Source organism: Harpegnathos saltator, unplaced genomic scaffold, assembly GCF_003227715.2.
Source record: "Harpegnathos saltator strain DR-91 unplaced genomic scaffold, Hsal_v8.6 scaffold485, whole genome shotgun sequence".
NCBI classification, from domain to species: domain Eukaryota; kingdom Metazoa; phylum Arthropoda; class Insecta; order Hymenoptera; family Formicidae; genus Harpegnathos; species Harpegnathos saltator.
In genome coordinates this window covers 1,253,689-1,270,000 of record NW_020230299.1, presented here as the reverse complement: position 1 = coordinate 1,270,000, position 16,312 = coordinate 1,253,689, and the positions used below count along the sequence as shown (strand labels likewise).

The window sequence follows — 16,312 nt, the reverse complement described above, 5'->3', positions numbered from 1 at the left end:
TAGCCGGGATATTCTTCCATCCGCGGGACTGATGCGTTATCTAAGCGAGGGGAAAAAACGCGGGACACTCGCGCAACCCGGAAAATATGTGGCCGCTTGAATACAAACTGAACGACTCCGCCAACTCACTCGGCTGCATTCGGCGCGAACCGAACACGCGATCGCGGCTTAAAGTCCGGCTAAAAACCACGACGAGATAAGGGAGATGTGTATCCCGAGCGACTTCGCGCCGAGCGGCAGCATCCCCTTGATTCCTAACCCTTTCATTACGAGCGCTGGATATATACGACATCTACGAAACGACCTGTGTGTACGAGAGCCGTCTATAGTGTTTGTACATACGTACTCGTACAAAAGCGTGTCAAGGCGGCATTGTTCGGACGTAAACCGTAAACGAACGCCGAAGACTGGCTACGCGCAATGTGTACACTTTTGGCGTGGGGTTCCGTTCAGTGGCGGCACTCCGGCGGAGCGGATTGCCGTAGCGAAAGGGTTAATCTCCTCGCTATCCGGCAAACGTCTGACACGGGGAGGATACCCGGTAGTTCCTTCGGCGGCTTTCTTCCGGCGGCTTATTCTGACAAGGAAACGGTCGGTTCCTCACCGATTTTCATGGACTTTGGATATGTTGTAGAGCAATAAAAACTATTTGACACGTATCTTTTTTTATGTGCGTATCTCAAGGTTTCGAGGGGTGAAACAACCTCTCGAGAAAAACTAACATTTTCATTTTTTGCGAATATCTTCTAAAGTACGGGATATATGAAAAAATGTTTCCAATAAAAAAGTGTAATTTATGTAATAAAAAGTTGGGATTTCCATTTAAGAAAATTGATGTTCAGTGAATATCTCGAGAGTGACGCCATCTGTAGACAAAATGCTATCGCTGTCTTATGTCCCCCTTCAAACCAGACAACTTTTGTTTGAACAATTTTTTTGTTTCTTTAGTTTTCTAAGAAATAATTAAGCGTACCCACTTAAATCAAACATACTATATATGCAGTATACTGTATATACGTTCATTTATCTAACATCTTTATTTCATGTTCACTTCATCAATAAATTGCATGTTGTGTCATTAAGATTAATTTTCTTGCATTTTGCAGTATGAGGAAATATGCATAAGAAACAATTATTGAGTACAGCGCAACTGAAAAGAAATAACACAACATCTAACTACAGCGCGGCAGCCTATAGCACGATATCATCCCGTTTTTCTAAAAATTAATCACGACCATATTGTATTATTATACATGGATGGATTCGGCATCAAATGCTCCTCAATTTTTGTCCTCGTGAAATTTTTAAATTTTGTAAAATTAAAGGGATAGGTGGAGGGGACGAGGTTGAAAATTTTGACACTTTTGAAAAATCTGAATGTACCGTTGCAAACAGTATAAAGTACTGTAAAACTTTTGTAGGAAACATTTTTTCATATACCTCGTACTTTAGAAGATATTTGCAAACAATGAAAATGTTTGTTTCTTTCGAAGGGTTGTTTCACCTCCTAAACCTTGAGATACGCATACAAAAAAAAAATACCTGTCTAATAGTTTTTGTTGCTCCACGACATATCCAAAGCCCATCAAAATCGATGAAGGACAGTTTCGACCGTTTCCTTGTGAGTTATGTCGGCGTGTCAGCAGCGGCGGCGGCGGCGGCGCATGCTCCTAATAAATTATCGGTTTACACGCGTGCGACGGCACGGCGCGCGGATTAACATTACCTCTCCTCCGAAGGAATTTACCTTCTTTGATTAATGCCACGGAGTTCTCAGGGTCAACCTGAAAAAGGAAACAATACGCGTATAAATCCTCGCCCACGAGCGAGCGCATCGCCGCCGGCGGCGACGCGGCGGCGGGAATGAGGAGCGATTCCGTTCGGCACTGAGGAGGACACTCCCGAGGGGAAAGAGCGTTACGTAGCGCGCGCGAGGAGCCACGTTCAACCGCAAATAACTTCGCTGTAACCGCTTTCTTACTCCGCGTTACACGCGACTAAACTCCTGACCGACATCACCCGGCCGGCGGATTCCGATCCCGGGATCGGGACGTTAACGCGAGGTGAGAGCGCGAGGCGGCACGAGAGAGTCAGAGAGAGAGAGAGAGAGAGAGAGAGAGAGAGAGAGGAGAGAGAATAAACACGTATTCGTCCGACGCGATTATTCGTAAATTACTCGCGATCGATCGCGAATAACCAGTTGAGTGGAAAATCACACTCAGGCGAAAATCGCGATCAAGCGTGTCTCGAAAACGGAGAGAGTTTGCGGAAAGGAGTGCCGTCGGCCGAACGAAGAATTCGTTCTCCAAACGGCGAATTTTTTCGTCCGATCGAGCGTTTCTCGATTGCATCTTTCAGTGGACGCGACGACGTCTCTCGCACGGCGAAATGCCGCACGTCGTTGAATATTATCTCCGAAGCGCGTCTCGCTGCTTTCCCGCAAGTCGAGTTTTCCGAGGCCGCCGCGGGACGCGATTCAACGCGAGCCCCGAAGAGATAAACGCGCGAAACCTGAGGAAATGCATTCGCGCGGCCAGAGAAAACGTGCTACTCACGAGAATGGAGGAGTGGGTGTTCGCTGGTGGACGGGCCTCGTATCGGCGTGTCGAAATCACCTCCATCATTCGATCATGTCTACTGCGAAGTCCTAGTATTTCCGCCGGGTCGCTGCGAGGAGGAATTCAGCCGACGGAGCGGGCGAACGTCGGCTTCAATAATTGGATCTGTGCATAAATATTATTACATATAACTCATCGCCCATAATTGTGCAACACGCAATTACGCTTGATTACATGCAATTTATAATTAATTGCGATCAATGCAACAGAGCGTTGTGTATATACTTCGAAATTTCCAGTTTCACAAATCTTTATATTATAATGATAATAATAATAATAATAATTTACAGTATTATATGTGGAACGAATACGAATTTACAAAAAAGAGAGAGGGGGAGTCATTGGAACCGATTTGAACTCCTTCAGCTGGCAAATCGCGTCGCGACTCGACTTCCGCGGAAACGACGCATCGCGGACTGCACTTTGCGAGAAAACGCCGACCTAACGTTCGTCGTCATTTGACGCCTCGAGCGATATCCACGATCCGATGCCGCATATAAGATCATCCAAAGATCATCTAAAGTCCATCTTAAGTCCATCTTGCGACGGCCGTTTCGCTGGCTGCGTGCTTGAAAGGAACTTACGGCTGTCTTAACGGGCTACATACACTTTGGGGAGTTATTAAATTGATTTTTCAATTTTTATATTTTTTGGATCTTTGATGTGTTTCTAGAATATTTCCCTAAAGTTTCAATTAAAAATACTTTGAAATGACGGAGATACAACCGTTTTTGTGTAAGTGCGCAACGCGCGCGTTCGTACGCTTTTCTGTGGCAGCTACGAGGGTAGTCCCAGAAGTACTTGACCTAACAAAGAAAGCACAAAAAATTTGGGAAAAAATATCTTTATTTCTCTACATAGTCTCCTCATAGCTCAATACACTTTTCCCAGCGATGTTCAATAGCTTCGATACCCTGTTTATAGTGAGAATCGTCGAGCTCCTCAAAATAGCCATCAAGCCACCTTGGTCCATTGTTTTGACTGTTCCTTCGTCTCAGGTGTGAAGTGATGAACCCATGTTTCATCCATGGTTATGAATCGACGCAGAAACTCGGTTTTATTGCTGCGAAACTTCGCCAAACACTCGATCGAAACATCCTCACGACGCTGTTTTTGTTCCAATCGCGGCACCCATCTTGCGCACAGCTTTCTCATGTCCAAATTTTCAGTCAATATGCGATGACTTTTTAAAATGCTTATTATGTCTGCTAACTCGCGCACTTTCAGTCGACGGTCATCCAATACCATTTTGTGGATTTTCTTCACCATTTCTGGCGTGGTCACCTCATTTGGTCGACCATGTCGCGACCGCGATATTCGTCTTGGCAGCTCGTACGGCCTCGTTTAAACTCTGCCACCCAATATTTTACTGTTGCAAACGAAGGAGCAGACTCCCCCAGAGTAGAATCTAGCTTCGCTTTGATATTGGTTGGACTGAGGCCTTTCAAATGATTGAAAGATGAATGAAAGTATTGTATCGCACAACGATGACCAATTTTTTCCATGTGTACAAATTCACTGAGAGCGTTCACTATTGATGGCTGCCAAACAAATACTAAACAACGTAGCGTCGTCAAACTTCAAACTTAAGCTTTAGCAAGGTTGGTACTTTCTACCATAGTCATTCTTTTCAAACAACAACCGCTATCTATATGTCAGGTCAGGTATTTTTGGGACTACCCTCGTAGTGCATTGAACGTGCATGTGTCTCTATAAAAACAGTTCGACTAGAGCAAAAACTAAATGAAACGGCTGTTGATAAGTTTCTGGATACTGAAGGTTTACTTTATGGACCAAAAATCGATGATTCCGTTTAAGATAAAAAATTTTGTCGTTCACTCACTTAAAGCTTACTTGAAACTTTAGACGCATTTTTCTCAAAAACATGTTTTGAAAATTGGTACCAAGGATTTCTCAAAACCTACTGAACCGACGTCCATGAGGTTTAACATGTCTATTAGTATTCAGCATATTAAAACATAGATAGCATCGTAAGGGTTTTTTCGTTTATGCCTTTGTTCGCCTGTAATTGTAATATTAATATTGTAGAAAAGTAGACTTTAAAATTCAAGTATGTACCATTTTGTTCAGAAGCAAAATTTTTGAAAACGGCTACGATGCTACCTGCGTTTTTTAATATACTTTAAGAAGATGTATGACTCTTTCTGCATTCCGATATGTTTTATAACTGTTTTCTCTGGTATCGATTTTCAGATCGACGCATGAAGCCTACAATTCCAGCTCTTATATTTTGAAAGCCATTTTGAAAGATTATAAAGCGTAACAAATTTGAAAATAATCTATAATGTTGATATATTTTAATAAAAAAAAAAAACCAAGTTAAAAGGACTTCATGTTTACGAAAGAAAAATTGTGAAAAATAGATTTTTTTTCCAGGGCCAGAGTATATGCAGCCCCTTAACCCCTTTAACGCTCGACTTTTTTATAAGTGTTTTATGAATAAAATTAGAGTTTTTTTGAATTGAGACTATAAGTAGTGATAACCAAAAAAAATATTAGAATTTTATATTGGTTTTTTTATCGTTCGTTTTTTGTTTATTGGTAAATATGACTTGGATCCTAGAAGCATATACGAAATGAGCAACCTATACAGAGAAGAATGAAGGGTAATCTATACGACATAACTCTGATAGTCAGCTTGACATTTTTGAGCTGAAACTTTACTATATTTGTGAGTGAAGTTTATCATTCAGAGCGTCAAGCTTACTATTTCAGAAGAATATCACTTATAGATCACCATTTAGATAGTCAATCGTCCCTTCATTTTTCGCCGCATAAAAAGGGCTGTAGGTCACCAGGCTTCACAAAAAATAGGTTGATTTCTTGATTTTCGTGTCCACCATATTGGATTCGCCATTTTGAATTTCTGTATTCTTTTAATTTCACATTTTGCATCTGAGAAAGCTTCCAAAGGTATACAATTATAACGGATACTAATCTATCCATTTATAGTGCACTTCTAGATGTCAGTAACAATGCTAACTATGCCTACTTGGGATTCGGCGAAACATGTTATCATTAAAACTGAGCTGAAAACAGACTAAACCGAATCTATATATACAATCTATATACCACTTTTTAGAAGAAGAATTCACTTTTGTGGTGCAAAGAAAACGAAAATATCTCCTTTTTTAACCAAGTTGTGAATTCTTAAATGCGTTTCTGGTAACTATAGTTACCAGTAGGCGTTAAAGGGTTAAATGTCGAAACATCGGCCTACGAGCGCTGCCCTTGGTATCCACCATGAGTGACACTTTGTACGAGTGCGAATCCCAGTTTCTCACTTCTTTCCCCAAGACGACACAGAAAAGAACACACACCCACACCCACACACACACACACACATACACACGGTAATATCCCTTCGCTGCGGTAATAGCCGATTCAGTCGAGGGAGCATCAGTCTCGCGCGCTCGACTCGAGAGAAAGAGAGAGACACAGCGACGCGCGCGCATCCCTTTTCTCCATTCTTCCAGCGTGTCGACGCACGTGTGGGGAACGCGCGGGCCCGCGTATATAGACGCGTAGCGCAATAATTCATCGGGAAGCTCTTTCTGCGTGGAAGCCGAAGGCCGCCGCGCCGGTGGCACGCGGGCCTTGCGCTCGCGACCACCTCGATATGCTTCGCGATGCGATATCGAGATGGCTAAAGACACGCATGGTACTATACGTATGGCCTGCCAATGCTCCCTCCGTCAATGGCGTAACGGATGCGCAAGGAGGAGAGAGAGAGAGAGAGAGAGAGAGAGAGAGAGAGAGAGAGAGAGAGAGAGAGAGAGAGAGAGAGAGAGAGAGAGAGAGAGAGAGAGAGAGAGCGAACCTAGTGCTTTTCATACAATTAACGCTCGCGATTACGCGGCGACCGGCCGCGGCACATGGATTTATTGAGCCGTCCGTTCGCACCGGCGAGAATAATTGACGCGTTATTAAAGAGCGATTGATCCCGCGCTCGCGCCGCTTGAGTAACACTTGTGGAAACTACGGAAAGAGCGGCGATACCGGCGGGTAATTGAAGAACCGGCCGCGAGCGCGGCGATGGAGGCGCTCGTGGGTAGAACTGAAGTCCGTGTTAAGTCTCGGGGTGGGGCGGAGGGGCGGGGGGAAGAAGGAGGTACATTAGGAATGGAGGATGCCTAATAATTGGCTATTAGGAATTCTCGCGATGCATGATTCTCTCGTGATTTCTCGCCGAAGAGCGAAAACGTAAGGAAAGCTGAAGTCGGCGAGTCCGCGCGCGACTCTTCGGCGGGTCTCCGCGCTCGGGAAGAAGTTACACTGAAGGACATAGCGGACGCGAATTATCCAGCTTCGCTAGGCAGCTGCCAATGTTCAATCCGCCGTCGCAGTCTCCGATGTCCGATGCCCGGTTAGGAGAAACCGACGCGCTACCGGGCGCTGAAAACAATAACGAGACGCCAGCGCGCGCCGGAGAAGCGGAATAGAAATGATTTTCCTCGGATTTCTAAGCGTCGCGAGACGCTTCGCGCATGTCGCGCATCCCCGACGTCGGGACGTAGACGTCACTCACGTGGTGTTTTGTCCCGTTGCGCTAATCCGCGATCTTTGCGAGCTCGGGGCCGGGTCCATCTCGATCGGCTTCAAGCGCGCGCGACGAGTACTCGCGCTTTAAAAAGAGCTTTGCCTACGCCTCTGAACCTCTCCCGCGTCCTTGCGGTTGGAATTACGCACGCGTTCCCCCGCCACCACCCCGCCTCATGGACAGGTACGCAAGTATTTAGATTTTTTTCTCCTACCCTTAGGATCTATGATCGTAAAGTGCGGTTTTAGAGCGAGCACACGCACGTTACCGTGAAATACTTACTTAATGCTGTTCCCGTGAGCGCACCTCGTAAAAGTGTAGCGCGCTCTACAAAGTGAAGAGTAATCGCCGCGCGTAATCTCTCTACCTCTCTCGAGGACTTTCGACTAATCCGACACGCCGTGCCGTTAATTACAGCTTCCCTTTCTGCTCTTCCTTCGCAGTCGCATGCATACGTAATAATTAGCGGCGATCGCACCGTATCATGCGACGATCGATCGATCGATCGATCTCGCGCGAAGAGGAGAGCCGAGGGACTAACAGCGCCGAGTCTCGTCGTCGGTTACATTCGAGTTGAAACCTTTGCGGGTTATTTCACGAAGGTGGTTTCCTAACTGTCGCTCACCTCCGCTGCTTCTTTCTCTTTCTTTCTTTCTCCCGTCTCCCCCTCTCTCCTTTCTTTCCTTTTTGCTTTTCGCGGAAAATCTAAGCGAGAACGTCACGCCGGCAAACGCTTCGTATCTCGCGGGCGGATCTCAGAGGACAAACGTGCACTTTGCATTGACGACACGTTTCTTTGGTAATACACAGTACTACCATGTTAGCCTCGCCTTATTGGATATGCGTGTGACGTCAGGGATGCGTCAGCGCGTAAAAGCGAACAGCGACGAAAAGTCGTCCGTGACATTTCACGCACTTTGTCTAGAGAACAGAATGAACTCCGGGAGAGAGAGAGAGAGAGAGAGAGAGAGAGAGGGAGAGAGAGAGAGAGAGAGAGAGAGAGAGGGAGAGGGGAGAGAGAGAGAGAGAGAGAGAGAGAGAGAGAGAGAGAGAGAGAGAGGGAGAGAGAGAGAGGGAGAGAGAGAGAGAGAGAGAGAGAGAGAGAGAGAGAGAGAGAGAGAGAGAGAGAGAGAGAGAGAGAGAGAGAGAGAGAGAGAGAGAGAGAGAGAGAGGGCGGTGAGGAGGGAGGCGAAGGGGCAGGATTGATAGCAAGCCCGATGAGGAATAGCGTAATTATCCTTGACGGTAATGACCCGTTGAATCGTACCTTAATATGGTAATTTCGACTTCTCTGTGTATGTATTCGCACGTTCCTACGACCCCTCAAAGGATTATCAATCAATCTCGCGGAGTCTCACCGTACACGTGAACACAAACTGAAACAATCGGATCACGACCGGATTTTTCATCTTGCTTCTTTCTCTCGTGATTTCGCACTGGAGCGCGAGGAGTGCTCTCTCGGCGCGCGCGCGCGCGCGCACGAGCGCGGCGTCGGAGAGTCTGCTGAATTAAATCCGTCTTCGACGGATTATTTACAAAGCTCGGCGGGGCTCCCTCGAGACGAGCACGCACGCAGCCACGCGACGTCTGATTCGTAATGGAAACGCGCGCGCGCGCGCGGTCGATCACAGATCTCGCGCGTAGAATTCAATCGACGTTAATCAACATCGGCGTGCGGCGAAGCTCGCGTATATATAAAAAATAAGACGGGTGGGAGACGTTTGAATCGCCGTGCGGCGCGCCCAAGTGACTTGAACGCGCGCGAGAAAAAGCAGCCGCACGGGCTGCACGCACGGAACGCGACCGACAAGCAGGCGCGGACGCGCGCGACACACGTGACCTCGCCAAGGACGCCGCCATTTTGCTTGAAAACGCGGAGCGGGCTCGTTCGAGCGGACTGACGGATCCATTTTAGGACCGCGCGCGACACCGTTACCGTCTGTCAACGGGCCACCGGGATACCTTGGGGCTTTCACGCCAAATAAGCTTGACGTTCGTTCGCACTCGTTCGCTCGCCGTCGATCGTTATCGACGACACCGGCGTGCACCGCGCGAGAAACTGGCGCGCGGCGCGTCGGCAGATCGATCGATCGATCGATCGAGCGAGCGAGCGAGCGAGCGAGCGAACGTCCCTATCGGATGGAAACGCGCCTCCCACACCGCAACATTTGCACTGGGAAGATTCTCATCGCGCTCCTGCCGCACGGCTCTCGTTATGTAAGAGGCTGACAATGCCACTCGCGTAATATCCTCGAGGAAAAGCGGCTCGCCGATGCGTCGGCAGCGATCCGCTCTCGGTAACGCGCGCGTGCACGTTCGCTGCCGTGATCGGCGCACGGGAGGCCCCGTGAAATTCCGCCAGAGAGATGGGGAAAGAGGAGAGTATATCTGAGAGAGTTAGAGAGTGAGAGAGAGAGAGAGAGAGAGAGAGAGAGAGAGAGAGAGAGAGAGAGAGAGGAAGAGAGAGAGAGACAGACGGTGTTTACGCTCACCTACCGCACCTCGTGCGATCCAGCGAATCGTTATCCCTTCGCGAATCCCTTCTCGCAAGTGCTCGTAGATAAATCTCGACGGGTGACGATGAAGACGAAGACGAAGACGAAGACGAAGACGACGACGACGACGACGACGACGACGTTGACGAATCCCCGCGGAGAATCGATCCGCGACGTTCGAGCGGGAGACGACGCGCGACGAATCAATCGGAGCTGGTCGCGTGGACGACTCGTGGACGACGACGTGCGACGTGCGATGCGCCGCGAGCGCGAGTGAGCGTGTTGCTCGACGCGCGAAACGAAAGTACTCGACGAGACTCGCGCCGCATGCTTTCGCGCCAGTGCTCGCGATACTGTCCGGCCGTCGAGTACTTTCTGACGGATCCACCGGCCACTCAGGATCGAGTCTAGCCGACACGGCGCCCCGGTGTGCGTGCACGCGCACGCCGCGCTAGCCTGTGCCGTGTCGTGCCGTGCCGTGCGGCTGCCCGCGCCTGACGTCATGTCCTGGAACGGATTTTAAACGGTTTCCAAGTTCCACACAACCCCACCGAAAAGACGGAGAAAGAGATGTAGATGGAAACTGAAGATGCCTCGTGCTACATAGGTAGGCGGATCAATGCGTCATTTGTGTTGACCGCGATCAATATAATTCTTTCAGTTAAGATTCTATTGAAAGAGAGAGAGAGAGAGAGAGAGAGAGAGAGAGAGAGAGAGAGAGAGAGAGAGAGAGAGAGAGAGAGAGAAATTCAACTCCGTGGAACGTGGCTCCCTTCGGACATACAACGATAGAATTATATTGTATTCTTATGTTATAAAATAAGGAAGCTGGTAAAAGTTATGCTCAGAAAAGAAGAGAGAGAGAGAGAGAGAGAGAGAGAGAGAGAGAGAGAGAGAGAGAGAGAGAGAGAGAGAGAGAGAGAGAGAGAGAAAAGCATTATTTACTGAGCGCTGTGGGACAGAGTACCCTCAAGCGCGAGGAAGTCAAAAATGATACAAAGAATTTTTGAGTTTTACATCAGCTGAAAGAATACGCAAGATCAGTATAAACAAGTAATGGAACAATACAAAAAATAGTAGTATAGACAATGATAGATTAATATAAAATAATAGTAATAGTTAGGCAGTCAGGGAGTGAAGACGGTTGCCAGTACTGTATTTCATACGACTAAAGCAGGCTCGTATTGAGCCTCTCGACGAGGTGTTCGTATAGTGCGTTTTTGAACGACTGTATCGAGTCTCAACTTCTGATGGTTCCAGGCAAACTATTTCAGAGGGAGGCGGCCACGACTCTAAAAGAGCGTTTGAACATTTCTGTTCTGCACTGCGGGATTTGTAGTAAATCCGGTGCAGCTCTAGTGCTTTTGTTCGTAACATCAGCTTGTGAGATGATTTCTTTGTATAGTTTTTGAGGATGTTGAAGGTCGATTAAATTATAATATAGAGAGATTATATATATATATATATACATATATATATATATATATATATATATATATAGAGAGAGAGAGAGAGAGAGAGAGTGTGTGAGAGAGAGAGAGAGAGAGAGAGAGAGAGAGAGAGAGAGAGAGAGAGAGAGAGAGAGAGAGAGAGAGAGAGAGAGAGAGAGAAAGAGAGAGAGAGGAAAGAATTTATACGAAATCGACGAGCCGAGTAGTTTCTTCCTCTCTGTGAGGCTGACCAAAGAGAGGCGGCTCCAGGTGGTTCACGCGCCAAGTGGATCGCATTTGCAAAACAGGTGAATTGTAGCTTTGCGGTCTCTTTCCTCACTCTTTTCTCCCGCGATTTTGCTTCGAGATCCCAAGTCCACACTAGGAACCGGCTCATATGTATTTCGCGCAGAGTACACGGGAGAGAAGACAGGAATGCGAGAATGTCATTGACTACTACCGTTAATTGGCGGCAAGGCGGTCGCGAATTGAATCACTCGCTCGGGACTGTCGCGCGTCTTGCGCGAGGAATGCTCCAGGACGTCGCATTGGGAATAAATCGCGCATTGGGTGGCAGCAAGTTATTCGTATTACTTGCGTATGACTCGTCTGAAAGTGCTCCGATACGTACGAAGAAGAAGCGTCGGTTACTGTTCGCGCTCGATTCTTTTTCTCTCTCCTCGTTTCAACGGCTCTCGCCGAGAGCGCTTATTCGAGTTCGATTCAATTAAGCGTCCGCAAACACACGGAGCGAGTTTCTTTTTTCGCAGGCTCGACTAGCCTCTCGCCGCTTCACGCCGCGATGTGGACCGCCCGCGCTGAAGCGAGTGCTGAGGAAAAGGTGAGGATCGACGGGGCCGAGCGGAGGTGTCGAGCCTCTGTCAACACAGGTACGTACGCGACACCGAGCACACGCCCGAACGGACAAACAAGATCAAGTGTCTCTGCTCGTCCCCGATGACGAATACCCAATGGCTGCATTCAGCAGAACAAAGTGATCAGTGAGCGCTTAGTGATTCTCGCTCCTGATTGGTAAATACTTCTGAGTCTATGAAGAATCTAAAAGAATGCTCCAATCACAGACAATAATCACTAAGCGCTCACTGATCATTTTGTTCTACTGAACGCAGCTAATGAGAGAATACGCCGCCGCGGCAGACGTGGACATTAACGTCTCATTGATCCATAAGAGACCGCCGATGCGCTCGGCGACTCCTCGGCGACTCCTCGGCGACGCACAGTCGGCCCGTTTTGTGGACAAAAATCTGCCGACAGTCCAATTCTTAACCGATTTCAATTTTGTTTTTTTAATTTGTTGGGGATAAAATAGGCTATAAGTGGTTTGTGCGTAAATTTTGATTACGCTCCAAATAAAAAATGGCGGGTTCGATAAAGTGGGCATAAAATATCACCAGTGTACGATTGCGATTAATTCGTAACAAAACGTAAATATATTTTTGTAAAAATGGTATTGTGAATTTTTATAGTTAATAAGTAATGAATTTGCAGTTTAAATAAAAAAAATGGCGGATCGAAAAAATGACGGGAAGCGCCCAAATTCCACTGAAAATCCACTTTTCATAGGTTTTCGAAATCGCTGACTACGAGAATCATTTTTTACTTAACCGTAGTATCAATAGGCGCAAAGCTGCCGAAAATTATATTAATAGGTGCAACGTAGCCGGAGATGATAATAGGTGCAACGCAGCCAAGATTTTAATTACAGGATAGGATGAGGAAAGTAAAAGGAGAATAGGTTGAATACAACTCGTAACAGCACTGCACATCCAGAATGATACCAACACTGAGCAGCAACAACGTTCGTCGAGCTTGCGAACAGCTTGCAAAGAGGTTAAGAAACAACGGAAGTTAAGAAACAACGGAGGTTAAGAAACAACGAAGGTTAAGTAACAAATAGGCCCGAATGCATGTGTCTGTGGTGGCGCCATTAATTACTTATTTGCGCCTATTGATATTACCTTCGGCTGTTTGTGCCTATTGATAAAAAATATAAAAAATAAAAAACATTTAACAATACATATAACAATAAAAGTTAAAAAGTATATATATATATATATTTATGAAAAAAGGAAAAAATAAATAGTAAGTAACAAAAAAATTAACAAAATAAACAAAAAATAAAAGAATAAATATATAACAAAAAATATATAACGGGAAAAAATGATTCTCGTAATCAGCGATTTCGAAAACCCATTAAAAGTGGATTTTCAATTTGGGCGCTTCCCGTTATTTTCGATCCGCCATTTTTTTTATTTAAACTGCAAATTCGTTACTTATTAACTAATTACTATAGAACTTATTCTTACTTACTTATTAACTATTAGTTAATAAGTTACTTATTAATAAGTTACTATAATAACTAATACTAATAAGTTACTTATTAACTATAGAAATTCATAATACCATTTTTACAAAAATATACTTACGTTTTGTTACGAATTAATCGCAATCGTACACTGGTGATATTTTATGCCCACTTTATCGTATCCGCCATTTTTAATTTGGAGCGTAATCAAAATTTACGCACAAATTATTTAGAGCCTATTCCATCCCCAAAAAATTAAAAAAAAAAATTAAAATCGGTTAAGAATTGGATTGTTGGGCAGATTTTTGTCCATAAAACGGGCTTTTTCCCCCACTGTGCGACGCGGAGTCTTTCTCGCCGCAGAATATTTCCGCCAATTTTCTCTTGCCTTTTATCATCCTCAAGACGTCGTCCGAGTGTTAATAGCGCGCGAAGTGCTTTATCTTCGCGTGACTCGTGCGATGTGCAAATGATGCAAGAAAGTCTGTAAAGTAAGAGCGTGTACGGGTTAATGTGTAGAAAAATTTATTTTTAATGATTTTTAAGTACATGGATTTGTTGCACTCCATGAGAAGAAAAACGCTATACCATTAATAATGAGTCCAGTCACCACCGGCATTGATAATTGCCTGGCATCTCCGAGGCTACTTTCCACTACAGTCTGTAAAGTAAGAGCGTGTACGGGTTAATGTGTAGAAAAATTTATTTTTAACGATTTTTAAGTACATGGATTTGTTGTACTCCATGAGAAGAAAAACGCTATACTATTAATAATGAGTCCAGTCACCACCAGCATTGATAATTGCCTGGCATCTCCGAGGCTACTTTCCACTAGTCTGTAAAGTAAGAGCGTGTACGGGTTAATGTGTAGAAAAATTTACTTTTATATGATTTTTAAGTACATGGATTTGTTGTACTCCATGAGAAGAAAAACGCTATACCATTAATAATGAGTCCAGTCACCACCGGCATTGATAATTGCCTGGCATCTCTGAAGCATACTTTCCACTAAGTTGACTGCGTATTCATTCGATAAAGACCTCCAAATGAGACGAATTTGTCATGTCAGCTGCTTCAAAGTGCACACTCTTTTTCCTCGAAGCTTATGCTTGAGATATGCCTCACAATACGGCTAAAAGAAAACTAGGACGATATTTTAAGCCAACTGCCACTTATGCCGTACACGCTCTTACTTTACAGAAGACTTACTTTTCAAGAACCGCCAGATTTGCGTAAAAGTAGCGCAGTCTCGAAAAAGTTTCCTTTCAACTGGAACATGCGGCTTCTCCTGTCGGAAGGAGAAGAAGAAGGAGGAGAAGAAGACGGAGCCATACGCGATAAGTAGACACTGTTGTTCGTTCGTCCCGTTCGGCGTGTGCGTCTTCAGGAGCCCCATTCCCAACGCTCGAGGTCGTTAATATGCAAATGCTCGGCGCGCGGTGTTCCAGCCGAATGCCTTATACCGTGCGCACGGATTCGGCATGTAAAGTGATTCATCCGCGGGCATAATCAAAATACATCGCCTTCGGGTTAACCGGCGTCCCGCCGCGCGCTCTCGAGCGCCGCGCGGCCGCAACAAGGTCGGCCGAAAAAGGCGACGCCTGATCGCCGTCGTGATTAATTACGCGAGCGCGCGGCACTCGCGCTCGGTAGAGTGCACGGAGGGAAATATTCGGGCTCGCGTGCGGCTGATTTTCTGTTACCTGAGCATTGCAGATTACGAACTCGACCTCGCAAGGGCTTGAGAGATTCCTGCGGCAGACCTCCGGAGGTAAACGTCCCAATGACCGGGCGCGTCCAGTATCCGACCACTTTGAAAAAGAATATTTACTATTTACTTTAACAATAACGAATGAAAGTAATAATTATTGTAAAGAAGAAACTCCAATATTTTACGATCAGTTGGAAAAAAATATAGCCAATTTGATACTTTTGTATTGAAATAAACATTAATTAAATAAGTATGCACCTATGGTTTGACAAAATCGTTAATAAATTCATTAAGAAATAGCATCTATATTTATATCCCGTTAGCATATATTAATTTTCTAATCGCGATCAGACTAGATGTCCTGCGACAAATTATATCCGAACATAACCCATTTCAACTGTCCCGGTCACTGGTACATTAATGCGCTTCATTACTTGTGTAAATATTTCACTAATAATAGATATATACATTGGTTTCAATTACTTTTCTCTACTCAAGGTAGGGTTTCCCAACCTTTTTTGTATTTCGCACCCCTAAAAATTTATTAATGAACTTCGCACCCCTTACAAAAAAAAATTATTCGTATGTTTTATGGTAAAAATTAGTTGTTAGGGTTTTAAGGTAAGAAGTTAATTTATAATAATTTATTATTGCATAGTATTATTTTATAGAAATTAATTATCATTTTAATATTATAAAATTATTATCCATGGTAGTCCATCAAGCTTCGCGTAGTAATAAATACGTAATGAATACATGCGTACAGATACGTAAAAAACCTTATAATTTTAATAACATTTTTTTTTAATTTGATGGTAAAAATTATTCCAGAATTTATCTTAATCATTATTAATTATAATCACTTTTCCTCGCACCCCCAAGAATATTTTTTCGCATCCTCGGTTGGAAACCCCTGAAACTTAAGAGAATCTTAAGTTTTCGAATAAATGCAAATATTTATATCAAAACTACTCTTGGTATTATATATTGTATTTTTTATGACGACCTATGCTTAAACATCCGGTTACTAGGACATTCACCTTACTCCAATTTCGTCGATTGTTTTCACTTATCTTTTTAGGGTCTTTAGGCAGCCGGACAAATATTTCCGGTCGCGATAACGAAGATATCGTCTCTGAGGCATAAATTCTTTCGTCTGCTGCCCGTCGGG

General features: G+C 44.9%; 1 protein-coding gene across 5 annotated transcripts in view; it reads right to left on the bottom strand.

The window, feature by feature from the left end:
* The window catches only part of chas (chascon), a 26,239-nt gene extending 11,003 nt beyond the window's left edge, over positions 1-15,236 (bottom strand). Inside the window, exons 1-3 of one of the 5 annotated variants that reach the window (XM_011152212.3) lie at positions 15,134-15,236; positions 2,556-2,723; positions 1,748-1,784 (exon numbers count right to left, since the gene is read on the bottom strand). In XM_011152212.3, the coding sequence (XP_011150514.1) occupies positions 1,748-1,784; positions 2,556-2,624 (106 nt within the window). In that variant the 5' untranslated portion in view covers positions 2,625-2,723; positions 15,134-15,236. Of the gene's footprint in view, positions 1-1,747; positions 1,785-2,555; positions 2,724-8,446; positions 8,792-9,671; positions 10,029-15,133 lie in introns of those variants that run through there. The other 4 variants (XM_011152207.3, XM_011152210.3, XM_011152211.3 and 1 more) reach the window with 4 other exon arrangements.
* Between the last annotated feature and the right edge of the window lie 1,076 nt (positions 15,237-16,312).